General features: G+C 46.6%; 1 protein-coding gene across 1 annotated transcript in view; it reads right to left on the bottom strand.

The window, feature by feature from the left end:
- The window catches only part of EPAS1 (endothelial PAS domain protein 1), a 307265-nt gene that overhangs the window by 104978 nt on the left and 175750 nt on the right, over positions 1-26537 (bottom strand). The window contains exon 3 of the mRNA XM_030195810.1: positions 1145-1296. Within this exon, the coding sequence (XP_030051670.1) occupies positions 1145-1296 (152 nt within the window). The remainder of the gene's footprint in view (positions 1-1144; positions 1297-26537) is intronic.

Raw genomic sequence — 26537 nt, 5'->3', positions numbered from 1 at the left:
CCCTCCCCCGTTGCTTACTTTTGCTGGCGGGGGGCCCCAACCCCCGCCAGCCGAGGTCCGACCCGCAATCTCCATATTTCGTCTTCCTCCGTGGCCATGTGCTTTAAGGAAGTAACGCTGCAGTGCTGATTGGTTGAATCCAGTTCGGCCCCCCGCCAGCAAAAGTAAGCAGCGGGGGAGGGTTGACGGTGGGGAGGGGGGCCAGGGCGAAATCTGCGGGGGCCCAGGCCCCTGTGGCCCCACGCAGATACGCCCCTGGCGTGAGCACTTACCGACACACATTTTGTAGGTGATAAGAGCTTCTGCATTATCTGAGCACTAACTCATTACAGGGGCGTAGGCAGACTTCGGTGGAAGGGGGTCCAGAACCCGAGGTGAAGGGGCACATTTTAGCCCCCCCCCCCCCGCCATTGCCGACCCCGCTGCCGCCGCCACCACCAACTTTGCCCCCCCCCCTGCCGATGACCCTCTCGACCCCCCCGTCCCGCCACCAACCCACCATCGCCTACCTTTGCTGGCAGGGGACCCCAACCCCTACCAGCCGAGGTCCTCGTTGTCGTCCACGTTGTCGTGCAGGACGTCAGAAACAGAAGGAAGCCTTTTGCGGGAAGAAGAGGACCTCGGCTGGCGGGGGTTGGGGTCTCCCGCCAGCAAAGGCAGGCAACGGCGGGGGGGGGGGGGGTCGAGAGAGTCGTCGGCAGGGGGATCCAGGGCCAAATCCAAGGGGGCCCAGGCCCCCCTGGCCCCACGTAGCTACGCCACTGACTCATTAGCATGTAATAATGTAGATGCGCTAACTGGTTAGTGCAGGAACACCCACTCTCCGCCCCTGAAAAGCCCCCTCAAAAACAGAAAAAGAAAAATGTTTCAGCACACGCACATTACAAAAGTGACCACAGGATGCCTGAGTGCGTCCTGTGATAAGCCCCTAATGCAGCTTGGTAAAATGACCTCTGAGATCTTTTTCCTCCGTTTTCCTTCCTTGTAACATAAAAACATTTTAACACTTTCAATATTAATTGATGAGTTCTTGATTTATTACCAGTTTTTTTTTTATTTACTGTGTAATTATTTGTATTTATTTCAAAAGGTGTATCACAAACGCCACAAAACTGAAAGAGGATTGAAACGTCTCGTGTCATACCTGGGTGAGGCCCATATATTTGTTGATGTTCTCCGACAGAAAGATCATGTCTCCATCCTGGGTGACCACAGCAATAAAGCCTTCCAAGGCTTTCAGGTACAAATTGTCCAGCTGATTGTCTGAGTCTGTCTCGGTCTCACTGTCTGCACAGACTGATACAAAGAGATGGGTCACAGTGAGCATTCATATGCCTTCATTTAACAAGAAATCATGGGGCCGTTTTATTAAACCACGTTGCATGCTAATTGGTGCTTAATGCAGGAAAAAGGCCTACCACAAAATGCATCGAGACATTTTTTGGTAGATTGCCTCTTACCACGTGCTAATCACTCATTATTTTAAAAAAATATATTTTGGGAGAGGGAGCATGGCATGGGCGGGGAATGGGCATGGAAGTGTTTCCAATTAGCATGTTCTGATTAGCGCATGCTTACTGGATACGAAGACAACGTGGGTGCACTTAGGGCCAGATTAAAACCTGCATTACCACTATTCTATAAACTTTGCCTAAAGTTAAGCATGGTTTATAGAATACACTTAGTGGCCACCCCATGACTAAAATTTAGGTGCAGCCAATTACACCAAGTAAAACTTGGCACATATGCCCATGTTTTATTTAGGCACGGATCGGGCATATTCTATAACAGTGCATGTAACGTTTAGGAATGCCCATGATCCACCCATGCCCCTCTCTCATGGCCACAACCCGTTTTGAGATCCGCGCATTAGAATTTACGCGCATCACTTTACAGAATATGCTTAGAAAGTTACATAAGTATTGCCATACTGGGACAGACCAAAGGTCCATCGAGCCCAGCATCCTGTTTCCAACAGTGGCCAATCCAGGTCACAAATACCTAGCAAGATCCCAAAAAAGTACAAAACATTTTATACTGCTTATCCCAGAAATAGTGGATTTTCCCCAAGTCCATTTAATAACGGTCTATGGACTTTTCCTTTAGGAAGCCGTCCAAACCTTTTTTAAACTCCGCTAAGCTAACCGCCTTTACCACATTCTCTGGCAACGAATTCCAGAGTTTAATTACACGTTGAGTGAAGAAAAGTTTTCTCCGATTCGTTTTAAATTTACTACATTGTAGCTTCATCGCATGCCCCCTAGTCCTAGTATTTTTGGAGTAAATTATAATTAGTACCAATAATTGCTTGTTAGCGGCCAATTATTGGGCGCTGATTAACTTGTTAAACAGTTACTTTGCGTATGCAAACTGGCTAGACATTCTGATTTACGTGCACAATTTTAGTCACCATTTATAGAATCCAGGGGTTAGCACCTCCTAAACAGGAGGTGGTTAAGTTCTCCCACATTAGTTTTTTGCAAGTCCCGCATGGGACGTGCAACAAAAAAAACACCCTTGATGTACCCCCACGGTAAATCCGGGCTTAGCGTGAGTGAAGCACCCATGTTAGCACGCATTAAGCCAAGATTTGCCACGGCTTACTAAAAGGGCCCCTAAGATTCTAAACTGAAAAAACTATTCATCAGACAAGAAAACCCCTTCGGAATACAGAATGTCCTTTCTAATTAGGCCAGGAACTACAGGAAGAAAGAAGTGAAGCAGAAATAAAAAACAAATACTAAAAAAAAAAAAAAAAAAATCTATATAACAAATTGCAAATCACCTCTAGTATTTATTTATGACTTTTACTTACAAATTTCTAATCCCCTACAACTAAGCGAAGTGCATAAAAACATACATAAATAACAAAATCAGCAAACAAATAAACTGTCCAGAATCAGACCAACTAACAAAAGGGTCCTGTTACTAAGGTGTGCCGAAAAGTGGCCTGCGCTGGTGTAGACGCGTGTATTGGATGCGCGCAGGTCCATTTTTCAGTGCACCTGCAAAAAAGGCCTTTTTGGGGGACTGAAAATGGACGTGCGGCAAAATAAAAATTGGCGCACGTCCATTTTGGGCTTACCACCACCCACTGACCTAGCAGTAAGGTCTCATGCGTTAACCTGGCAGTAATGGTCTATGCACGTACAATGCCAATTACTGACCGGTTAGCGTCGCGAGCAGGAAAGCGGTAGTTTCAAAATTGACAAGCATAGGATGCGCGTAGGTGATTACACAGTTTAGTAAAAGGTCCCCAAACTGTTCATAAACAATCTACACAGAAAGTCAACCCCATGATTTACAAAATGTGTGGTTTTAGACATTTCCTAAACTGTTCCACACTCCTACATAACCTCAAGTAGCCCGGCAGCCCATTCGATATTATAGGACCAGCAACTGAAAAGGCTGCTGCTCATGTTTCTGCATATTTTACAACCACCAATTTATCATTTGAAAGTAGCATAGCTAGGGTTACCATATTTTGTCCTCTGAAAAAGAGGACACATGCCCCGCCCCACCCCTTGCCCCGCCCCTTTCGCATCCTCACCCCGCCCCCTGTCACATATTCCCCTCCCCCCAGGTCACATATTCCCCTCCCCTGCCCTCCCCCCCCCGTCAGCTCCCCTCCCCTTACTTACTCTCTACTGCCCTGGTGGTCTAGTGACCTCTTCGGAGCAGAAAAGAGTCCCCTCTTTCCTGCCCGGAGCTCTGTCCTTGCCCTGCATCCTGTTGCTGTGACGGTCTCGGGATTCAAAATGGCCACCGAGAGTTGAAGTCTCGCGAGGCCGCTTCAACTCTCGGCGGCCATTTGAATCCCGAGACCGTCACAGCAACAGGATGCAGGGCAAGGCAGCGCTCCGGGCAGGAAAGAGGGGGCTCTTTCCTGCCTCGAAGAGGTCACTAGACCACCAGGGCAGTAGATAGTAAGTAAGGGGGGGGGGGAGGCCCGCCTGCCCGTTTGTCCAGAAATCCAGACAAACGGGCAGACTGGCATAACCCGTCCGGACGCCCGGACATGTCCTGAAAAAGAGGACATGTCCGGGTAAATCCGGACATATGGTAACCATAAGCATAGCATATACACAAATGTGTGGCATGTATCAGCAGCTGTGGCCCACAATATTTCTTAGGGACTCTTTGGTTAAAGTATGGTAAGGTTTTGCACAAACCACACTTTGGGATCCTTTTACTAAGGTGCGCTAACGATTAGCTACCATGGCACAGTTCCCTCTAAGCTGAGCGGGAGTCCTCCACCTACAGTCCTGCCAGTGGGTGGTGCTCTTTCAATAGTGAGGAACAGGCAAGCTTTGCAGGACTCCAAGGAACCTGCTTGTCGCTAGCAATTGGACACACACTATTGAAACACCACCCCCTACTAGTAGCAATGCAGTTGGAGGACTCCCGCTCAGCTTAGAGGGAACAGTGCCATGCACTAATCATTAGGGGTATGTCCAGCATGTCCTCTGAAATGACCACACATTAAAATTATTCTTGAGGAAGTGGTAAGTGCTCTTCACTAAGGGGGTCCTTTACTAAAGATTAACTCAAGTTATCTGCAGCAGCTCCCATATTATTCCTATAGGCCCTGCTGCAGATAACTTGAGCTAATCTTCTCACTGCATAAGTGACAGCACCTCATGGCTGCCACCTCCTAACTGCGATGTGCAGTCCCTGCCCATAACCTTCCCCCTAACACAGCATGCAGTCAATGTGTGAATTAGCATGTACTACTCATGTGCTTATATTTCGGATTCCGTAATATAAGCACATTAACAGATTAAAATAAGAACATTTGTTTAACGCATTTGTAAATAAAATTGTACTTTAATATTATTATGTGCCTTTCATCTTTTACAGATTCCAGTCAAAATTCAGCCGGTGATGGTGAATGTTTTTTCAAATGCATACTGTCGCTTGCTACTGAGCCCTAAATGGGCACCAGCACTGAATACCAGACCTAACCGGTTAGGAAGCAGCCACTGGGATATATGTCGATCCCGGCCATTATGCAGCAAAACACCCGCATAAGACTCTTATTTGGGTCCTGGATGGATATTGGCTGGAACCCACTTAAAGGGAATCTGGTCAGATCTCCTCTCCCTCTTTCCCACCCCCTCAAACAGCAACAGACCCCCCCTTCTGATCCCCCATCATCCATCCTACCCTCAGAACTGCAACTGATCCCTCTTCCCTCCCACTCCCTGCAATGGCAATTTACTCCCCCAGGGATTCCCCCCACCCCTGTAAGCACCCTCCCCCAGCTTACATTCTCAGTCCCTTGATGGTAAAAGCAAGTAAGCATCGCTCCTGTCCATATGCCCCACCTAAACCACTTGGGGGGGGGGGCTTTCGGGGGTGGAGGATCAGCCTGGACCTAGCAGATGTTTCAGGGGGAGAGAGGGATGGGGGATCAGGACTGGGGTGGAGGGAGGTGCAGAGGCCCTCTTACTGTGGGTCCCGGTCAATATTCACCAGGTCTGGCATAACTGTCTTTTGTGGGCCCCAGCTGAACATCAGCCAGGACTCACACAAGCTCTGGTGGCCAGTGCACTTTCAAATAACCCCGAATATTCAATGCCGGCATCCGGACATGGCCCGTGACTGGATATCAACAAAGAAATACAACAAAGAAAATATGTTCCACTCAATGTGGAAACTCAAAAGAGTAAAACCTTTCTTCCCAAGGGAAATATTCCACTGCCTGATAAAATCAATGGTGCTAAGCCACCTAGACTACTGCAATGCAATCTATGCCGGATGCAAAGAACAAATCATTAAGAAACTCCAAACCGCCCAAAACACTGCAGCCAGACTCATATTTGGAAAAATGAAATACAAAGCGCCAAACCCCTAAGAGAAAAGCTACACTGGCTCCCACTTAAAGAACGTATTGCGTTCAAAATCTGTACCCTGGTTCATAAAATTATTCACGGCGAGGCCCTGGTATACATGACAAACCTTGTAGACTTACCAAACAGAAACGCAAAAAGATCAGCACGCACGTTCCTGAATCTTCACTACCCCAGTTGCAAAGGACTAAAGTATAAATCAACATATGCATCCAGCTTCTCCTACATAAGCACGCAACTATGGAACGCCCTGCCGACTGCCATCAAAACAATACACGACCTAACAAACTTCCGAAAGTTATTAAAAACCAACTTGTTCGAAAAGGCATACCTCAATGATCCATCCTAAATACCAGACAACAAAACCTATACCAAAACGGGACAACACCGAACTCTCGACACTGGATTGCTTAACTGTACTTTGGCACTAATGAACTTTATCGTTATACCACTCTACTTCTCATTCCAGAAACAAACTCTCTACACTTGATTGCTTAACTTTCCTTGTCACTCATGAACTCTATAGCAAGACCACTCTATTTCTCATGCCAGAAATGAACTCGCTACACTCGATTGCTTAATCTACTCTCCTGCTTATAATCGAAATAGAAAAACGCCTATATTGTGACCCAAATCGGGAGATAGACGTTTATCTCACAAAAACGAATAAACCGGTATAATCGAAAGCCGAATTTGGACGATTTCAACTGCACTCCGTCGCGGATGCGGACAAAGTTGATGGGGGCGTGTCGAAGGCGTGGTGAAGGCGGAACTGGGGCGTGGTTATCGGGCGATCAGAGATGGGCGCCTTTCGCCGATAATGGAAAAAAAATATGCGTTTTTAGCGAGAATTTAGGGCACTTTTCCTGGACTCTGTTTTTCTATGAATAAGGCCCCAAAAAGTGCCCTAAATGACCAGATGACCACTGGAGGGAATCAGGGATGACCTCCCCTGACTCCCCCAGTGGTCACAAACCCCCTCCCACCACAAAAAATGATGTTTCACAACTTTTTATTTTCAGCCTCAAATGTCATACCCACCTCCCTGCCAGCAGTATGCAGGTCCCTGGAGCAGTTGTTAGGGGGTGCAGTGGACTTCAGGCAGGTGGACCCAGGCCCATCCCCCCCACTACCTGTTACAATTGTGCTGCTTAATGCTTAGTTGTCCAACCCCCCCAAACCCACTGTACCCACATGTAGGTGCCCCCTTCACCCCTTAGGGCTATAGTAATGGTGTAGACTTGTGGGCAGTGGGTTTTGAGGGGGATTTGGGGGGCTCAACACACAAGGGAAGGGTGCTATGCACGTGGGAGCTCTTTTACCTTTTGTTTTGTTTTTGTAAAAGTGCCCCCTAGGGTGCCCGGTTGGTGTCCTGGCATGTGAGGGGGGACAGTGCACTACGACTCCTGGCCCCTCCCAAGAACAAATGCCTTGGATTTATTCGTTTTTGAGCTGGGCGATTTCATTTTCCATTATCGCTGAAAAGCAAAAACGCCCAGCTCACAACTTGGCGAATAAAACATGGACGTCTATTTTTTTCGAAAATACGGTTGGGTCCGCCCCTTCATGGACCCGTTCTCGGAGATAAACGCCCATGGAGATAGACGTTTTCGTTCGATTATGCCCCTCTCTGTCACTTAAGAACCATTTTGTATTTCTCAATCCGGAAACGGCAATCGCCATTACGGCACTATGTAAGCCACATTGAGCCTGCAAATAGGTGGGAAAATGTGGGATACAAATGCAACAAATAAATAAATAAGTAAATAAATATCAGTGACTAATTCTGCCCAAGCCCCGCCAGCCGAGGTCCTCTTCTTCCCACGCAAGGCTTCGTTCTGACTGTTTCTGACGGCGGGATGGCGGCGGGAGGGGGGGACGAGAGAGTCGTCGGCAGGGGGGGTCCAAGGCCAAATCTACGGGGGCCCAGGCCCCTGTGGCCCCACGTAGCTACGCCACTGAGGCGCAGACCAGGTGTATTCTATAGCAGTGTGCATAGATTTTAGAAGCCCATGATTTGCCCATTTCACAACCATGGCTACGCCCCCTTTGCAAGTATGCGACTCAGAATTTACGCGCATCATGGTACAGAATACGCTTAAGACAGTTGTGCCAATTGTGTCAATAATTGCTTGTTAATTGGCAATTATCAGTGCTAATTGGAAAGTATGCACCTAGCATACTGCATATAACCTGGTATATACGTACCTTTAATTAAGCTGCGCATGCAAATCCAGAATACGACCAGATTTGCATGCAAAACTTAAGACGAGCTATATAGAACATATATATGCAGTATATGCAGGTATTTCCTCTGTCCCTAGTGGGCTCACAATCTTGGGCAATAGAGGGCTATTGATCCGAATCTGATTTGGAGGGTGGGAGGAGGGGAGGAGTTTTCATGCCTCTCCATTGACTTGCTGCTATAGCCCTTAAACACTCTGTTGAAAAGCACTACATTCCCTCTTCTGCTTAGCCATAGTCCAAGATTTATGACCATTCAACGGTTTACTACTTTGCTCGTTTCCATATTTTTATTTCACAGCTGATTTCTGGGAAGCTTAAAAGAAGACAATAAACACAGAAACAGAGAATTTGATGGCAGATAAGAACGATGGTGACTGTTTATAATCTTGCATTGTTGACAGATAATGCACAAGTAATTGTCCAGTGGCTTTGAGGTTTCCCAGAATGCTTGTTCCAGTGTTTACACGAGACTCTTTTTATGCCAAAAATAGAATCGGTAAACAAGCTTTAATTAATCCCCACTTCCAGGACCGGCACTCTTTTCAGATTCTGCAACACTTTCCGCAGATATCTGCTATTTGGGGGAAAATTCTATAAATGGCGCTCAAAGATAAGCGCCAGGAAGATCCGCAATAAACTAGTAATCGGCACAGGGTGCTCTAGGCCTAACAGGAATGCTAAAAGATCAGCACGTACATTCCCAAATCTTCACTTCCCCAGCTGTAAAGGACGAAAATACAGATTAACACATGCGTCCAGCTTTTCCTACATGAGCACGCAGTTGTGGAATGCATTGCCATTTGATCTGAAAATAATTTACGACCTAATCAACTTTCGTAAATCGCTGAAGACTTATCTCTTCAACAAGGCATACCACAACGATCCATAATAGGAACTGTAACGCACCACCACTTACCTAATATTCTGAATGTTTCCCCTCTATACCTAATTGCTTAATTTCTATTATGTTATCATAAGTACACAAGCACTGCCACACTGGGAAAAGACCAAAGGTACATCAAGCCCAGCACTCTGTCTCCGACAGCGGCCAATCCAGGCCCAAAGAACCTGGCAAAAACCCAAAATTTAATAACGATCAATGGACTTTTCCTTCAGGAATCTGTACAGACCCCCTTTAAACTCAGCAAGGCCAGCTGCCGTCACTACCTTCTCCGGCAATGAGTTCCAGAGTCTAACTACGCGCTGAGTAAAGAAAATCTTTCTCCGATTTGTTTTAAACCTACCACATTCTAATTTCATCTTGTCCCCTGGTTCTATTATTGTTAGAAAGTGTAAACAAACGCTTCACATCTGTCCGCTCTACCCCACTCATTATTTTGTAGACCTCTATCATATCACCCCTCAGCCGCCTTTTCTCCAGGCTAAAGAGTCCTAGCCGTCTTAACCTCTCCTCATAAGGTAGTCGTTCCATCCCTTTTATCATTTTGTCGCCCTTCTCTGCACTGTCTCCAATTCCTTTATATCTTTTTTGAGATGAGGCGACCAGAACTGAACACAATTGTATCTTTTACTCTGGAATGGCGAATGCCATGACAGAACACTGTAAGCCACAAATGCAACAAATAAATAAATAAACTTTGGATGCAAACCTGGGTAAATACATAGTAACATAGTAGATGACGGCAGAAAAAGACCTGCATGGTCCATCCAGTCTGCCCAACAAGACAAACTCATATGTGCTACTTTTTGTGTATACCCTACCTTGATTTGTACCTGTCCTCTTCAGGGCACAGACCGTATAAGTCTGCCTAGCACTATCCCCGCCTCCCAACCACCAGCCCCGCCTCCCATGCTGGCATGCAACTAATGGCTCTTGGGCGCATAAATGACCCTAGTCAATAACACTGCGCCTAGTTTCTGGCAATGCCTCGCACCTGCTCGTGTCCCTTCCATGGCCACACCCCCTTTTGAGTTGCATGCTATAAAGTTTACATGCGCATTTTAGGGAACAGGTGCAAGGCAGATCTGCATGTTAACCCAAATAAGTTCCAATTAACACCAATTATCGATTATTAATGGCTCACTAACTAATTAGTTTATGTACAGATCTGGGATTCATGCCCAAATTTGAACGTCCAGCTTTTGGAAACCTACATAGAACCTGGTGCTTTGTCTTTAATCAAACTTCTTATAACAAGTCAAATCTTAAATAGCTGCAATACTGACATACAAGTTATTAATGGTGATACCATGCTCGGGATAAGTTTTATGTCAGGACTGCTCTTAAAGAAGCAGGAAACTGGTTGGGAGATTCTGATGTGAAGATAGTGCAAAATTCCACTTTATCCTCACTTTATCCTTCCAGAGAGTGATATTCAAATGATCTGTCTGGGTAACTTCAGGAGTCGTCTGACAAATCTTGGCGTTTTAAAATTCCTTCCTCTCCTAGCTGATCGCCGCAGACCTTTGGACTGGCTCATGAAAATATATCTGGTTATGTTGAGACGGCATTACAGGCATTCTCCCCCAGATCCCTGTGTAAATGAATTAGTCAATTAAGCGCTAACAATCAATTATTGGCGTTAACAAGCACTTATTTGCTTGTTAAATGTTTATATTTTTGATACTGTTGCAGAGTGGTTCTATTATTAGGTTTCAATTTACTGTTTTCAGGTTTACCTCATTTTATTGTATTTATGTTTATTCTTGGTTATTTGACTATTGTTAGGCTGTTAACAAAATTATAATTTCTATGTTAAATTGTACCTACTGTATGCTGCCTCGGGTGAGTCTCTTCATAAAGGTGATTAATAAACCCCAATAAATAAATAAATAACATAACATAACATAACAACATAGTAGATGATGGCAGATATAGACCTTTACGGTCCATCCAGTCTGCCCAACAAGATAAATTCATATATGCTACTTTATGTGCATACCTGACCTTGATTTGTCCTTGCCATTTTCAGGGCACAGACCGTAGAAGTCTGCCCAGCACTAGCTTTGATTCCCAATTACCCAGTGCTGCCACCCAATCTCCGCTAAGCTTCTGAGGATCCGTTCCTTCTGAACAGGATTCCTTTGTGTTTATCCCACGCATTGCTGAATTCCGTTACCGTTTTCATCTCCACCACCTCCCACGGGAGGGCATTCCAAGTATCTACCACTCTCTCTTTATTAATTAATTCATTAATTTATTAATAACTTGGCAGTAATTAGGAGTTACGTGTGGATCTGCCCCGTGTCCTATAACATGCACACCTAAATTTCATGCAACTCATAACATGGAACTCAAAAGGGGCTGTGGCCATCAAAGTACCATGGGTGCATCGGGGTGCTCCGAGAAATTAGGCCCAGTGATATAAAATACCTGGCTTTGAATGCCTGCCATCAGTTGGGTGCGAGAATTTACACCGACTTTAGGCACGTGTAAGTGCTGGCGTCCACAGTTAGGCACGGGCAGCCTGTTGAGCTAGTGTTCTGTAAAGGACGCACTGCGCAGAGCGTCCTTTACAGAATGCCATCTTAGCATGGATCATAACTACATGGGGTGTAGTGCTTCAGTGTACGAAGGAAGAGCGGGACTTGGGGGTGATTGTGTCGGACGACCTTAAAGCTTTCAAACAGGTAGAAAAAGCGACGGCCAAAGCCAGAAGGATGCTTGGGTGCATAAAGAGAGGCATGACCAGCAGGAAAAAGGAGGTGATAGTGCCGTTGTATAAGTCTCTGGTGAGGCCCCATTTGGAGTACTGCGTGCATTTCTGGAGGCCGCACCTACGGAAAGATATAAACAGGATGGAGTTGGTCCTGAGGGCGGCTACGAAATTAGTAAGCGGTCTTGAATGCAAAAATTATAGGGACAGGGTTACGAACCTCAACATGTAGACGCTGGAAGAGAGGAGGGAGAGAGGAAATATGATAGAGACGTTTAAATATCTCAAGGGCATTTATGTACAGGAAGAGAGCCTTCTTTAAATGAAGGAGAGCTTTGGAAGGAGGGGGCATATGACAAAGTTAAGAGGGAATAGGCTTAGGAGTAACCTAAGGAAGTATTATTTCACAGAAAGGGTGGTGGAGGCGTGGAATGGCCTCCTAGTGGAGGTGGTGGAGTCGAGGACGGTTCCAGAGTATAAGCATGTGGGATCGCTTAGGAACAGGAAGAATTAGGGGTTACAGAGGATGGGCAGACTGGATGGGTCATATGGCCTTTATCTGCAATCATGTTTCTATGTTTCTATTCCACCAATGCCTAAGAGCCAACCTCATCAGTGATGTCACAATGGCTCAATTGTCCTGTTCTTGGCTTACTTTCCCCCCTTAGTGTGAAGAGTTTCAGTCTCTGGTAACCAGAGCTCATATTGTGATGTCATAATGGGAATAGGCTTAGGAGTAACCTAAGGAAGTATTATTTCACAGAAAGGGTGGTGGAGGCGTGGAATGGCCTCCCGTGGAGGTGGTGGAGTCGAGGACTGTTCCAGAATTTAAAAAGGCATGGGATAAGCATCTATCTATCTATCTACTTATCATTTCTATAGCGCCACAAGGCATATGCAGCGCTGTACACCATACATAGAAGACAGTCCCTGCTCAAAGAGCTCGCAATCTAGATAAGACGGGTAAACAGACAGAACAATTAAGGGTGAGGGAATAAAGAGGTGAGGATAAAAGGACAGGGTAAGTGAGTTAGGAGTCGAAAGCAGTGGTAAAGAGGTAGGTTTGGGATCACGTAGGAACAGGAAGAATTAGGGGTTACAGAGGATGGGCAGACTGGATGGGTCATATGACCTTTATCTGCCGTCATGTTTCTTTGTTTCTATAACAGCACCTAATTTTGTGTGCCATTTAGTGAATCTGTGTGTGTAGTTTTAGCTTAACTGGATAGCAGAGATATTCCACATTGTCCAGTTAAACTTAAACCTGGTAAGTCATAAAACTAGCCGACCGGTCATATTTACCCTCTTCTGCCAATACTTCTAGGAATCGAGACTCCACTGTGTGGATTCTTACCAGGGCTTCATGCAAGCATCACACTGACACGTGTTAAAGTGTGACTAAAGCGTGTAAGAGGTAGTTGATTCAGAGAAGATCTTCCAAAATAGGAGGTGGAGCCATGACAGAAAGCATCCACGCATTATCACGCAAATAGCACAGAGGCATATACAATAAAATGTAACTAAGGCAAAACTAAGAACCTGATGAATCAGATCAAAAGAGGAAACAACCGAACCAGAAATGGAAAAGTTCATACTTTGACCAGCCCCTAGTTGACCACAGCTCTTCAATACCATAATGTTGTTTTGGTCATCTATTTTTTTTTTTTTTTTTTTTGTTACATTTGTACCCCGCACTTTCCCACTCATGGCAGGCTCAATGCGGCTTACATGGGGCAATGGAGGGTTAAGTGACTTGCCCAGAGTCACAAGGAGCTGCCTGTGCCTGAACAAAGTCCACCACCCTAGGTCACTCCTCCACTGTTGCTACTATTTGAGATTCTACATGGAATGTTGCTATTCCAACATTCCATGTAGAAGTCGGCCCTTGCAGATCAGCAATGTGGCCGCGCAGGCTTCTGCTTCTGTGAGTCTGACGTCCTGCACGTATGTGCAGGACGTCAGACTCACAGAAACAGAAGCCTGCGCAGCCTTCTACATGGAATGTTGCTAGTGGAACAGCAACATTCCATGTAGAATGTCCAATAGTAGCAACATTCCATGTAGAATCTCCAATAGTATCTATTTTATTTTTGTTACATTTGTACCCTGCACTTTCCCACTCATGGCAGGCTCAATACGGCTTACATGGGGCAATGGAGGGTTAAGTGACTTGCCCAGAGTCACAAGGAGCTGCCTGTGCCTGAACAAAGTCCACCACCCTAGGTCACTCCTCCACTGTTGCTACTATTTGAGATTCTACATGGAATGTTGCTATTCCAACATTCCATGTAGAAGTCGGCCCTTGCAGATCAGCAATGTGGCCGCGCAGGCTTCTGCTTCTGTGAGTCTGACGTCCTGCACGTATGTGCAGGACGTCAGACTCACAGAAACAGAAGCCTGCGCAGCCTTCTACATGGAATGTTGCTAGTGGAACAGCAACATTCCATGTAGAATGTCCAATAGTAGCAACATTCCATGTAGAATCTCCAATAGTATCTATTTTATTTTTGTTACATTTGTACCCTGCACTTTCCCACTCATGGCAGGCTCAATACGGCTTACATGGGGCAATGGAGGGTTAAGTGACTTGCCCAGAGTCACAAGGAGCTGCCTGTGCCTGAACAAAGTCCACCACCCTAGGTCACTCCTCCACTGTTGCTACTATTTGAGATTCTACATGGAATGTTGCTATTCCAACATTCCATGTAGAAGTCGGCCCTTGCAGATCAGCAATGTGGCCGCGCAGGCTTCTGCTTCTGTGAGTCTGACGTCCTGCACGTATGTGCAGGACGTCAGACTCACAGAAACAGAAGCCTGCGCAGCCTTCTACATGGAATGTTGCTAGTGGAACAGCAACATTCCATGTAGAATGTCCAATAGTAGCAACATTCCATGTAGAATCTCCAATAGTATCTATTTTATTTTTGTTACATTTGTACCCTGCACTTTCCCACTCATGGCAGGCTCAATACGGCTTACATGGGGCAATGGAGGGTTAAGTGACTTGCCCAGAGTCACAAGGAGCTGCCTGTGCCTGAACAAAGTCCACCACCCTAGGTCACTCCTCCACTGTTGCTACTATTTGAGATTCTACATGGAATGTTGCTATTCCAACATTCCATGTAGAAGTCGGCCCTTGCAGATCAGCAATGTGGCCGCGCAGGCTTCTGCTTCTGTGAGTCTGACGTCCTGCACGTATGTGCAGGACGTCAGACTCACAGAAACAGAAGCCTGCGCAGCCTTCTACATGGAATGTTGCTAGTGGAACAGCAACATTCCATGTAGAATGTCCAATAGTAGCAACATTCCATGTAGAATCTCCAATAGTATCTATTTTATTTTTGTTACATTTGTACCCTGCGCTTTCCCACTCATGGCAGGCTCAATACGGCTTACATGGGGCAATGGAGGGTTAAGTGACTTGCCCAGAGTCACAAGGAGCTGCCTGTGCCTGAAGTGGGAATCGAACCCCCCCCCCCCCCCACAAATAAGCGCTATTCTATAAATGGCGCTCCGCGTTAGGCACCATTTATAAAACAGCACCTAGTGCCAGGAGCTGTGATTAACTTTTAGGCACGAGGATTTACACCAACCGACATGCCTAATTAAGGGTCCCTTTTACTAAGCAGCAGTAGGGCTGACGCACAGGTAGCATGCGCCACATCGTCACCACTGCAAGGGTAGCGCCGACACTCTACAGTGGTTTCAAAGTTGGTGCACGCTGTTTCCTATGGTAGAAAATCATTTTCTATTTTCTACCATGGGGGGCATTCCTGGCATTAATTGGCAGCGCAGCCACATTGGCGCGCACTGCCTGATTACCGCACAAGGGGTCAAAGGGCTCAGGCAGTAAATAGCCATATGCTACTTTTAATTTTAGCGCACGGCCATTTACTGCCCCATTAAAAACGCCTTTTTCCCCAGCCGCAGTAAAACATGGCCCGGCGTGTGCCAAAAACATGCGCCCACACCAGTGGCGTAGCCACAGGTGGGCCTGGGTAGGCCAGGGCCCACCCACGTAGGGCTCAGGCCCACCCAACAGTAGCACACGTTTAGTGGTAGCTGGTGGAGATCCCAGGCTCTACCAGCTGAAGACTTCCCCCTGATGGTAACAAAAACGCTACTCTCCACGCTACCGGCACCAGCACATGCTCAGTTTTCAGCGCATGCCTGCTGCAGACTGCCAAAGTGGAAAGAAGCGTTTTCTCAACAGCTGAGATATTGTTTTGGTTGTGGGGGGGGGGGGGGGGGGAAGAACACTTGGTGCCCACCCAGTTCTTGCCTAGGCCCACCCAAAATCTATTTTCTGGCTACGCCCCTGACCCACACTATCGCAGGCCACATTTTACCTTGGCTTGGTAAAAGAACCCCTTAGGCATAGATCAGGCATATTCTTTAATAGAGTGTGTAAATTCTTGGAACGCCCGGTACCCTGACTGTGGCCACGCCCCCTTCTCAGATCCATGCACTAGAATTTATGCGCACCTCTTTATGGAATATGCCTAGCAAGATGCGTGCCTAAATTCTAATTGTTGACCATTAGCGTTGATAATCGATTATTATCACCCAATTATCGGTGCAAATTGGTTCGTTATTCAATTAAATTGCGCGTGGAAATTGGGCACTCGCCCAGTTTCCTGTATGGAATTTTGAGCGCCCCCTTACGACTCTGGCACACTCCCTCGGTTTCACTGCATTTGTTTATGCCGACGATATTCTGCTACTTTGTACTGTCGACCCATCAAACCCGCAAGATATTTCAGTTCTCGCTCTAAGCTCACACAGATTACTGACTGGCTCTGGATCAATAGATTACTTTTAAATCCCAAGAAATCTAACTCTCTCTTCTTTACCACAGGCAACCAGACCCCCTTTATCTCTCCAATACTCCTTTGCAACACTCCTGTCCCTTTAGTTACAAGCACAAATTCTAGGAGTTATCTTCGATGATAAACTTACCTATCGCCCACATCTCTCACACGTCATCCGACATTCGTTCTACGAATTGAAGCTGACTCACTCCGTTCAATCTGTCCTACACACATCAGTGCTCAACATCTTATTTCATTCCCTAATCATCAGTCAACTTGACTATAGTAACTCGCTCTACAAATCTCTTACATTGAAGGATGTACACCACTTGTTCAGAACATGGCAATTAAACTCATACGTGCGGCCCTGAAATATTTATTTATTTGTGATATTTTGGTTTATATTTTCTCACCTTGAAAGATTCACAAATTATGTATTTAATAAACCTCCAGGCACTTCAAGGTCTAAAACTAAACATAGTAACATAGTAGATGATGTACGGTCAATCCATTCTGCCCAACAAGATAAACTCATAACATTAGGTATGAAGCGATACTTCATATGTATACCTGATCTTGATTTATCCTTGCCATTTTCAGGGCACAGATCATAGAATTCTGCCCGGCACTGGCCTTGTTCTCCAACTTCTGAACAGATAGCTACTGAGGTTAAAGATGTTGGTTTAATGGAGGTAGCGGAGAAAAATCAGAAAACCTAGACTGTGATGGGTGAGTGTGGGAGATACCTAAGCTCTTCACATTCCCTTATATACGTCCTTGAATATCAAGAGAAATAGGTGTATTCTTACCCCAACCAGATCTGATTTTTAGGACAGCCACAGTGAATACACGTGAGATATACTCATTTACATTTCCCCTATCTGCCAGGTTAATTTGCAAATCTGGTTACCTTAAAAGCCAGAGCTTTTTGCTCCACTGCTCAGACTTCCCATGGTAAGCCAACAGCACATAAAATTAGCTCACCAATACTCAAAGGAAATGGTACACAAATCGTACACACGCTGTTAAAGCGAAAGCAAGAAGGGAAGGACATGCTTGGTGCATGCGCAGAGGAGTTTTGCGGTAAGCCCAGCTCCTGTGCACACGCACCATCAAACCTGAATGTGAAGCACACATTGGGGGTCTTTTTTCTGTGCCTTTAAATATAAGCTTTTCAATTTTTTTTTTTTACTCAATAGAAATCAAACAAAATAAAACATGGAAAAGAAAATAATATGATACCTTTTTTATTGGACATAACAATACATTTCTTGATTAGCTTTCGAAGGTTGCCCTTCTTCGTCAGATCGGAAATAAGCAAATGTGCTAGCTGACAGTGTATATAAGTGAAAACATTCAAGCATTACTATGACAGTCTGACAGGGTGGGAGGATGGGGGTGGGTAGGAGGTATGCATGGGGACATCAAAGCATATCATTGATATTCTAACAGGATGGATGTGGATAGGTGAGGGGTGGGGTGTGCTTTGATGTCCCCATGCATACCTCCTACCCACCCCCATCCTCCCACCCTGTCAGACTGTCATAGTAATGCTTGAATGTTTTCACTTATATACACTGTCAGCTAGCACATTTGCTTATTTCCGATCTGACGAAGAAGGGCAACCTTCGAAAGCTAATCAAGAAATGTATTAAGTTATGTCCAATAAAAAAGGTATCATCTTATTTTCTTTTCCATGTTTTATTTTGTTTGATTTCTATTGATAACCTTAAGAGTGGACTAACACGGCTACCACACTCCTCTACTTTTTTTTACTCATAAAGCTTATATTTAAACACAGAACGCAGGCGCCAATGTGTGCTTTCACTTTCCAGTTTGCTCGGACTCATGCACATTTGTTTCTTACTACTGGCACTTAACGGCTTGCACGGGCTTCCTTCTGCTTTGAAATGAAAGAAAAAATGGTAAATTTTAAAGAAAGAAACCTGAGAAATCCTCTGAGCTGACATTATTTTTTCACCGGTCAGGGCAGCTTTGTTTAGTGCGCTATTCTCTGAGCATTGGATCGTATTGGACACCAAATAACCTTCCTCTCTTCAACCCCCTCTGTCTCCCTACCGGACTTGGCGAACGCCTTCACGGTATAATGTAAGCCACATTGAGCCTGCAAATAGGTGGGAAAATGTGGGATACAAATGTAATAATAATAATAATAATAATAATAATAATAATGTTTGCTTCTGCGCATTGGGACATTTTAAAGGCCCAGCAGCAGTCTGGTGTGTGTGTGTGTGGAGGGGGGGGGGGGGGTTATTTACCTTGTATATCTTTTGTGGTGAAACACATCTTGAAATGAACTTAAGGTGCGATGGGAGTTAAGTAGGGCTTAAAGAATACTGTGGACTGTTCTTCGGAGAACGCGGAAATAATACTGCTGAGCTATTGTTTGCTGGCTTCCTGTGATGCTAATCTCAGTTGGGCTTCCAGACCAACCACCCGCATGTCTAAATGTGAAAGGTTTCCGTTCCAGCATTCCCACACAGAGCTGCCTACTGTGAAAATCAAAGGGAAAATGTGTTTCTAAATGTAGAAACAACTTGTAAGGAGCATAGCCTGCCTGCTTGGGGCCTGACCATGCCACGGCGCTGGATGTGACCAGCCACTTCCTCTTCTGGATGTTGCAGAGCTTGACCATCACTTTGGGTGTTGTTGACACACAACGCCGGCATCTTCCATGAGTTAGCCCCTGGGCTAAAAACTAACTCCTTCAGTCTATAACTTGATGCTTTTGCATGCCTGGCTTTTTGTGCAGTTAAATTCATTCCTCCCCAATATTCAGTGCTATTTAACCGGCCAGAATGGCTGCTGGCCAGTTAAATAACACTTAACCAGATATCTGCTGATATTCAGCAGGGGAATAACTGGCTATTTCCTGCTGAATATCCCCGGTTAGCAGATAGCCGGTTATATCACCTGATATAACCGGCTATCCCCCCAAATACAAAATTCTGCTGCACGACTAATATTCCGCCAGGGTCGTTATGCTCATATTAGCCCTCTCCTCAAGTCACTTCACTGGCTTCCTATCCGTTTCCGCATACAGTTCAAACTCCTCTTATTGACCTACTAGGAAAAAATGCCCGTTTCTGATCGGAATGAAACGGGCGCTAGCAAGGGGCCCCCTCCCTCCGTCCCTCGAAGCTACTTGGCTTGTTCGCTGTGGGCCGTTTCGGCCCTCGAGTGTCAATAGCTCTACCCTCGACGTCATGACATTTTGACGCATCATGACGTTTTGACGCGAGGGCGGTGCAGACACTCCAGGGCACACCTGATATCTCGGGCGCCTCAACTTCCGTGGAGGCTTCAGAACGTTGGGGTTGCCTTTTATATATATAGATAAGTGCATTCACTCTGCAGCTCCTCAGTACCTGTCCACTCTCATCTCTCCCTACATTCCTCCCCGGGAACTCCGTTCACTGGGTAAATCTCTCTTATCTGCACCCTTCTCCTCCACCGCTAGCTCCAGACTCCGTTCCTTTTATCTTGCTGCACCATATGCCTGGAATAGACTTCCTGAGCCGGTACGTCAAGCTCCATCTCTGGCCGTCTTCAAATCTAAGCTAAAAGCCCACCTTTTTGATGCTGCTTTTAACGCCTAACCTTTATTCACTTTGTTCAGAACCCTTATTTTATCATCCTCACTTTAATATTCCCTTACCTTTTGTTTGTCCTATTTGTCTGTCCTAATTAGATTGTAAGCTCTATCGAGCAGGGACTGTCTCTTCTTGTTCAGGTGTACAGCGCTGCATACTTCTAGTAGCGCTTTAGAAATGATAAGTAGTAGTAGTAGTAATTTAAAGCTGGTTTAGCATCTATATTTGGCCGTGTGAAAAAGTGGGATATCTTTGGTCTGTTTGAAGATAACCAACTTTGTCTGAATATCAACTTAGCCGGGTATCTTTAAACTGGCTAAAAATAAACCGGGTAGTCAACGCCGGTCACCGGAATAGGCCCGGAATTGAATATCCGGGCTCAGCGCCGACCGCGAGAGTTAGCCGGTCTTACTCCCACGGTCTGAATATCGGCCCCATAGAATATTAACATGTGGATAAGCTGAGTACTTGTTGCTATTCCACAAATGACATGCGTGAAACCCCGGGTGACCGGGGTCACACAAACAATACTTCTTCACACATACAGCCCCCACTGCTGGATCACTTGAGCTGGGCACAGGCCAGGGCCAGAATAAATCTGGTAGGCCGAGGGTACTCTTTCTCTGGGCATTCTCACTGAAAAGATCAGTCATTAGTCTCAAGTGATGAACTTCAACATGCTTTACTAACAATAACTTGGAACAGCTCATAAACTTGACAAACGTTTTGGTCTGTACAATTCAGGGTCTATAGATGATCAGCACAGCGCAAAACATAATCTCCAATGATATCAGGGCACTGAAAATCACAGTTCAGATCTTATCTCAAATATCTCCCCTATTTGCTAAACCAGAAACAGTACTTGGTAATCTCCTCTTGATTAGTGTTACTTTCTGTTCCGGGACAGAGGGAGCAGGGAGCCAGCGGAGCCGACAGCTGCATGGCTGCTCCCAGCACCCCAGGAGGTAAGAGCAATGCAGCCAGGGTGTGTGTGTGTTTTGAGGTGATGCGCCGTGGGACAACGACGCTGCACCCAGGGGGGGACACTGCACCTGGGGGGGATGACGCTGCATCCAGGGGGGGGGGGGGGGTTGCACAGCAGCGATCTGCCCCGGGTGGCAGCCGACCAAGGAACACAACTGGGCCCATAGGCGGTCGGTGGCCCAACTGTTTGGGGAGGCTAAAGGGGGGGGGGGGGGGGTTAGGGGTGGGGTCAGGGGTGGAGCTTAAATCCATAATTGTCTGATAACACACAAAAAAAATAAATAAATAAAAATAAAAGTCACAATTAATACCTTTTATTACATTTAGATATTAGATATGTATCATATGTCAAAGAATAAAGTGGTTGCTCAAAGCATATTCTAACCACAATCGCTCAACTGCAAAACACTGTGCACAACTTTGTGCAAAAACACACTCAGAACCTTACTGTACCATAAATATTACACCGGCAGAACCTAATACACCAATATACCACCCATACGGAAAATGCAGACCGTCAATCTCTTCGACAAAATATATCATAAAGAACAACTCGCGTAACTCTACATTCTTAAGATATCCATGAATGTTCGTTAATGTCTTTTGCTTAACACTATCATGTATTTCACCACCATGTACCCAAAACGTCTGTAAAACCAAATGTATCTTCTTTTCTTTCCCAGCATCCACGATGAATTGTAAGCCACATTGAGCCTGCAAAAAGGTGGGATAATGTGGGATACAAATGTAATAAATATAATATAAATATATACAATTCTCATGTACAGCCACAAAACACCCTAATTCATGTTTAATGTGGGATAAAATGCCATAAGTAAATAAATAAATAAATTTAAACTTTTAATGTTGAGCACCTGGTTCTCAAAGTGGACATATTCCAAACACTATAATGAAAATAAAATGATCTTTTCTACCTTTGTTGTCTGGTGACTTTTTCTGATCATGCTGGCCCAGTATCCGACTCTTATACCGGGCGCCTATGAACAGCATTTAGATTAGATCTATTGAGATTTCACATTCTCTGTGAACTCTATTTCATAAAAGTTTAAAACAGACTTGCCTTATTTGTAATCTTATTGATTCTCTTCATTTAAAAAACAATTTTAGATTTCTTCCTTCTTACCTCTGGGGAAACCACAGATATATGTTAATTACTGCACTGGAAGGAAGCTAAATATGGTTAGGTTTTTTTTCCCCCCCACAAACCCCTGCCCTGAGTTAAAGAGTCTATCCAGGGGCACAGCTATGTTTGACAAGCCCAGCAAAAATCCTGTGGCCACCAGCTAGTAGAGCTACCTGATGCTGGACCCACAGTTCAAAATTCTTGTCAAAATATCTGAGGCAACAGTGGTAGTATTGGGAGCTGGTAAGTTCGACACACATGGCACTCACCTCCAGCAGTGCAGCCACGTTGCCTCCTGATTCTAGTTTTTAACCCTCCCCAAAGCAGCCAGAAAGTAACTACATGTGTTTAAGTGCTTAAGCTTGTGCTGTTGGTCATGGGGCTGAAGTCTCACGGTGCCCCAACATACACAAGCCCCTACTCCCACATCTCACCAACAGGTAGACACCCCCTACACACCGCTACTGTCTTAGGTGCTCCCAACACGTGCCACCTGCATCCTCCCTGTCCAACACACCAAAACGTTTGCCCTGCACATGCTCCTATAGGCGCCCCGTATAAGAGGCTTACCATGACCTTTAAAACCGGCTCCGGTCCCCACCTGGCAGTGTCGACGGCGTCCCCTGTGCCTTTGGGCAGCTTACCGGCACACGCAGCACTGCTCTTGTTTCTTCTCTTCGTTGCCGTCGTCCCACCCCCCCCTTCACGCGATTCGCGAACCGCTTAGCACTGCTTAAAAAAAAAAATTGCACGTCAGCAGGAACAGGCTGCTTCAGCGTGTTCCGCCCCTGAGGGCTGAAGGAAGGCTCCTGGGATTGGCTGAAGCAGCCTGTTCCTGCTGACGTGTAAATTTTTTTTTAAGTAGTGCTAAGCGGCAGCGCGGTTCACGAATCGCGTGAAGGGGGGGGGGTGGGATGATGGCAACGAAGAGGAGAAACAAGAGCAGTGCTGCGTGTGCCGGTAAGCTGCCCAAAGGCACAGGGGACGCCGTCGACACTGCCAGGTGGGGACCGGAGCCGGTTTTAAAGGTCATGGTTGGGCTGGGGAGGCTTAGCCTCCCCAAGCCTCTTATACGGGGCGCCTATGACTGGGCCCTGCACCCATAGGCTGGGTTATATTCTGATTCTCTCACCAGGCTATCAATACCAGCTCTGTTTCCTTAGTGACTCCCAGAAAATCCTCCCTCCTCTATCCTTATGCCAGAGCCCATTTTCGGGGGAGGTCACATGTGCAACTCGTAATGTAAATGGAAGGGGCGTTCACAGGGAAGGAGCATGGGCAAGGCATAGTAGGAGCAACATTTACATATTTAGATGCATACTTGCTGACCTGAACATGTATACTCTGGAGGAAAGGAGGAACAGGGGTGATATGATACAGACGTTCAAATATTTGAAAGGTATTAATCCGCAAACGAATCTTTTCCGGAGATGGGAAGGCGGTAGAACGAGAGGACATGAAAGGAGATTGAAGGGGGGCAGACTCAGGAAAGATGTCAGGAAGTATTTCTTCACGGAGAGGGTGGTGAACGCTTGGAATGCCCTCCCGCGGGAGGTGGTGGAGATGAAAACGGTAACGGAATTCAAACATGCGTGGGACAGGCATAAAGGAATCCTGTGCAGAAGGAATGGATCCACAGAAGCTTAGCTGAAATTGGGTGGCGGGGGGAAGAGGGGTTGGTGGTTGAGAGGCTAGGATGGGGGAGGGCAGACTTATACGGGGTCTGTGCCGGAGCTGGTGATAGGAGGCGGGACTGGTGGTAGGGAGGCGGGAAATACTGCTGGACAGACTTATATGGTCTGTGCCCTGAAAAAGACAGGTACAAATCAAGGTAAGGTATACACATATGAGTTTATCTTGGGCAGACTAGATGGAACTTGCAGGTCTTTTTCTGCCGTCATCTACTACTACTATTGACACCTGCTATCAATATGACGTAATTGGGTGTATCTAAATGTAGTCACGTTAATGCTAATTTGCACTAGTATTCTATAATGGAATTTTAGGGCCCGATATTCAGCCGGAGGTGATTGGCGTTTTGCCGATCGTCAGTGTTAAACCCGGAAATTCAATGCTAGGCCATGACTGGGCACCAGCATTGAATTTCCATGTAAATTTCCATTTACAGAAGTCTATCTTAGAGTGGACCATAACAGTTCCTAACTTTGTGTGCCTTTGACTCAATGTAGCCCTACATTTGTAACATGTTTTATGGAAGAAAATGTGCTTGTCTTATCTGTGTCTGCACAAGCCAAAAGGGTGGAAGTCACCAAAACCCAGTGACGATCCTAGGTCGTCTGCCACCCGGGCGGATCACCGATGCACCCCCCCCCCCCCCCCCCCCGGTGCAGCACACCCCCTCCCCCAGGCATAATGACACCCCCCCCCCCCCCCCGGGTACATTTTTAGCTGCTGGGAGCAGCCGTGTGGCTCTCAGCTCCGCTGGCTCCCTGCTCCCTCTGCCCCGGAACAGGAAGTAACCTGTTCCGGGGCAGAGGGAGCAGGGAACCAGCAGAGCCGACAGGCGTGCGGCTGCTCTCTGCACACCCCCCCCCCCCCCCCCCCCGGCAGTGTGCACCCGGGGTGGACCACCCCCACTGCCCTGCCCTTGGTACGCCGCTGCCGAAACCACAAGTTCAAAAATAACAAATTCCGAGAACAATCAGTTGTGATGTTCCCAACTGCTTATTCATTATAAGTACATACAGGCAAAACCTGACACAGTTCCTACTTCCAATCCTGGTTCCAGTTCCAGCACAAGCTTCAATGTCCAGCATAAGCTTCAGCTTCCAGCACAGCTCCTGCTTCCAGTTCTAGCACAAGCTTCACTTCCAGCACAGTTCCTACTTCCAGTCCTGGTTCCAGTTCCAGCAAAAACTTCAACGTCCAGCACAGGCTTCAGCTTCCAGCATAGCTCCTGCTTCCAGTCCAGGTTCCAGATCCAGCACAAGCTTCAGCATCCAGCACAGCTCCTGCTTCCAGTCCCGGTTTCAGATCCAGCACAGCTCCTGCTTCCAGTTCTAGCACAAGCTTCACTTCCAGCACAGTTCCTACTTCCAGTCCTGGTTCCAGTTCCAGCACAGCTCCTGCTTCCAGTCCTGGTTCCAGTTCCAGCAAAAACTTCAACGTCCAGCACAGGCTTCAGCTTCCAGCATAGCTCCTGCTTCCAGTCCAGGTTCCAGATCCAGCACAGCTCCTGCTTCCAGTTCTAGCACAAGCTTCACTTCCAGCACAGTTCCTACTTCCAGTCCTGGTTCCAGTTCCAGCACAGCTCCTGCTTCCAGTCCTGGTTCCAGTTCCAGCAAAAACGTCAACGTCCAGCACAAGCTTCAGCTTCCAGCATAGCTCCTGCTTCCAGTCCAGGTTCCAGATCCAGCACAGCTCCTGCTTCTAGTTCTAGCACAAGCTTCAACGTCAAGCACGAGCTTCAGCTTCCAGCACAGTTCCTACTTCCAGTCCTGGTTCCAGTTCCAGCACAGCTCCTGCTTCCAGTCTAGATTCCAGTTCCAGCACAAGCTTCTGCACTTAGCACAGCTCCTGCTTCCAGTCCCGTTTCCAGATCCAGCACAGCTCCTGCTTCCAGTTCTAGCACAAGCTTCACTTCCAGCACAGTTCCTACTTCCAGTCCTGGTTCCAGTTCCAGCACAGCTCCTGCTTCCAGTTCTAGCACAAGCTTCAACGTCAAGCACGAGCTTCAGCTTCCAGCACAGTTCCTACTTCCAGTCCTGGTTCCAGTTCCAGCACAAGCTTCAGCACTTAGCACAGCTCCTGCTTCCAGTCCCGTTTCCAGATCCAGCACAGCTCCTGCTTCCAGTTCTAGCACAAGCTTCACTTCCAGCACAGTTCCTACTTCCAGTCCTGGTTCCAGTTCCAGCACAGCTCCTGCTTCCAGTTCTAGCACAAGCTTCAACGTCAAGCACGAGCTTCAGCTTCCAGCACAGCTCCTGCTTCCAGTCCCGGTTCCAGATCCAGCACAGCTCCTGCTTCCAGTTCTAGCACAAGCTTCAACGTCAAGCACGAGCTTCAGCTTCCAGCACAGTTCCTACTTCCAGTCCTGGTTCCAGTTCCAGCACAAGCTTCAGCATCTAGCACAGCTCCTGCTTCCAGTCTCGGTTCCAGATCCAGCACAGCTCCTGCTTCCAGTTCTAGCACAAGCTTCAACGTCAAGCACGAGCTTCAGCTTCCAGCACAGTTCCTACTTCCAGTCCTGGTTCCAGTTCCAGCACAAGCTTCAGCACCTAGCACAGCTCCTGCTTCCAGTCCCGGTT

Source organism: Microcaecilia unicolor, chromosome 3, assembly GCF_901765095.1.
Source record: "Microcaecilia unicolor chromosome 3, aMicUni1.1, whole genome shotgun sequence".
In the NCBI taxonomy this organism is placed as follows: Eukaryota; Metazoa; Chordata; class Amphibia; order Gymnophiona; family Siphonopidae; genus Microcaecilia; species Microcaecilia unicolor.
This window is presented reverse-complemented; position numbering and strand designations above follow the sequence as displayed.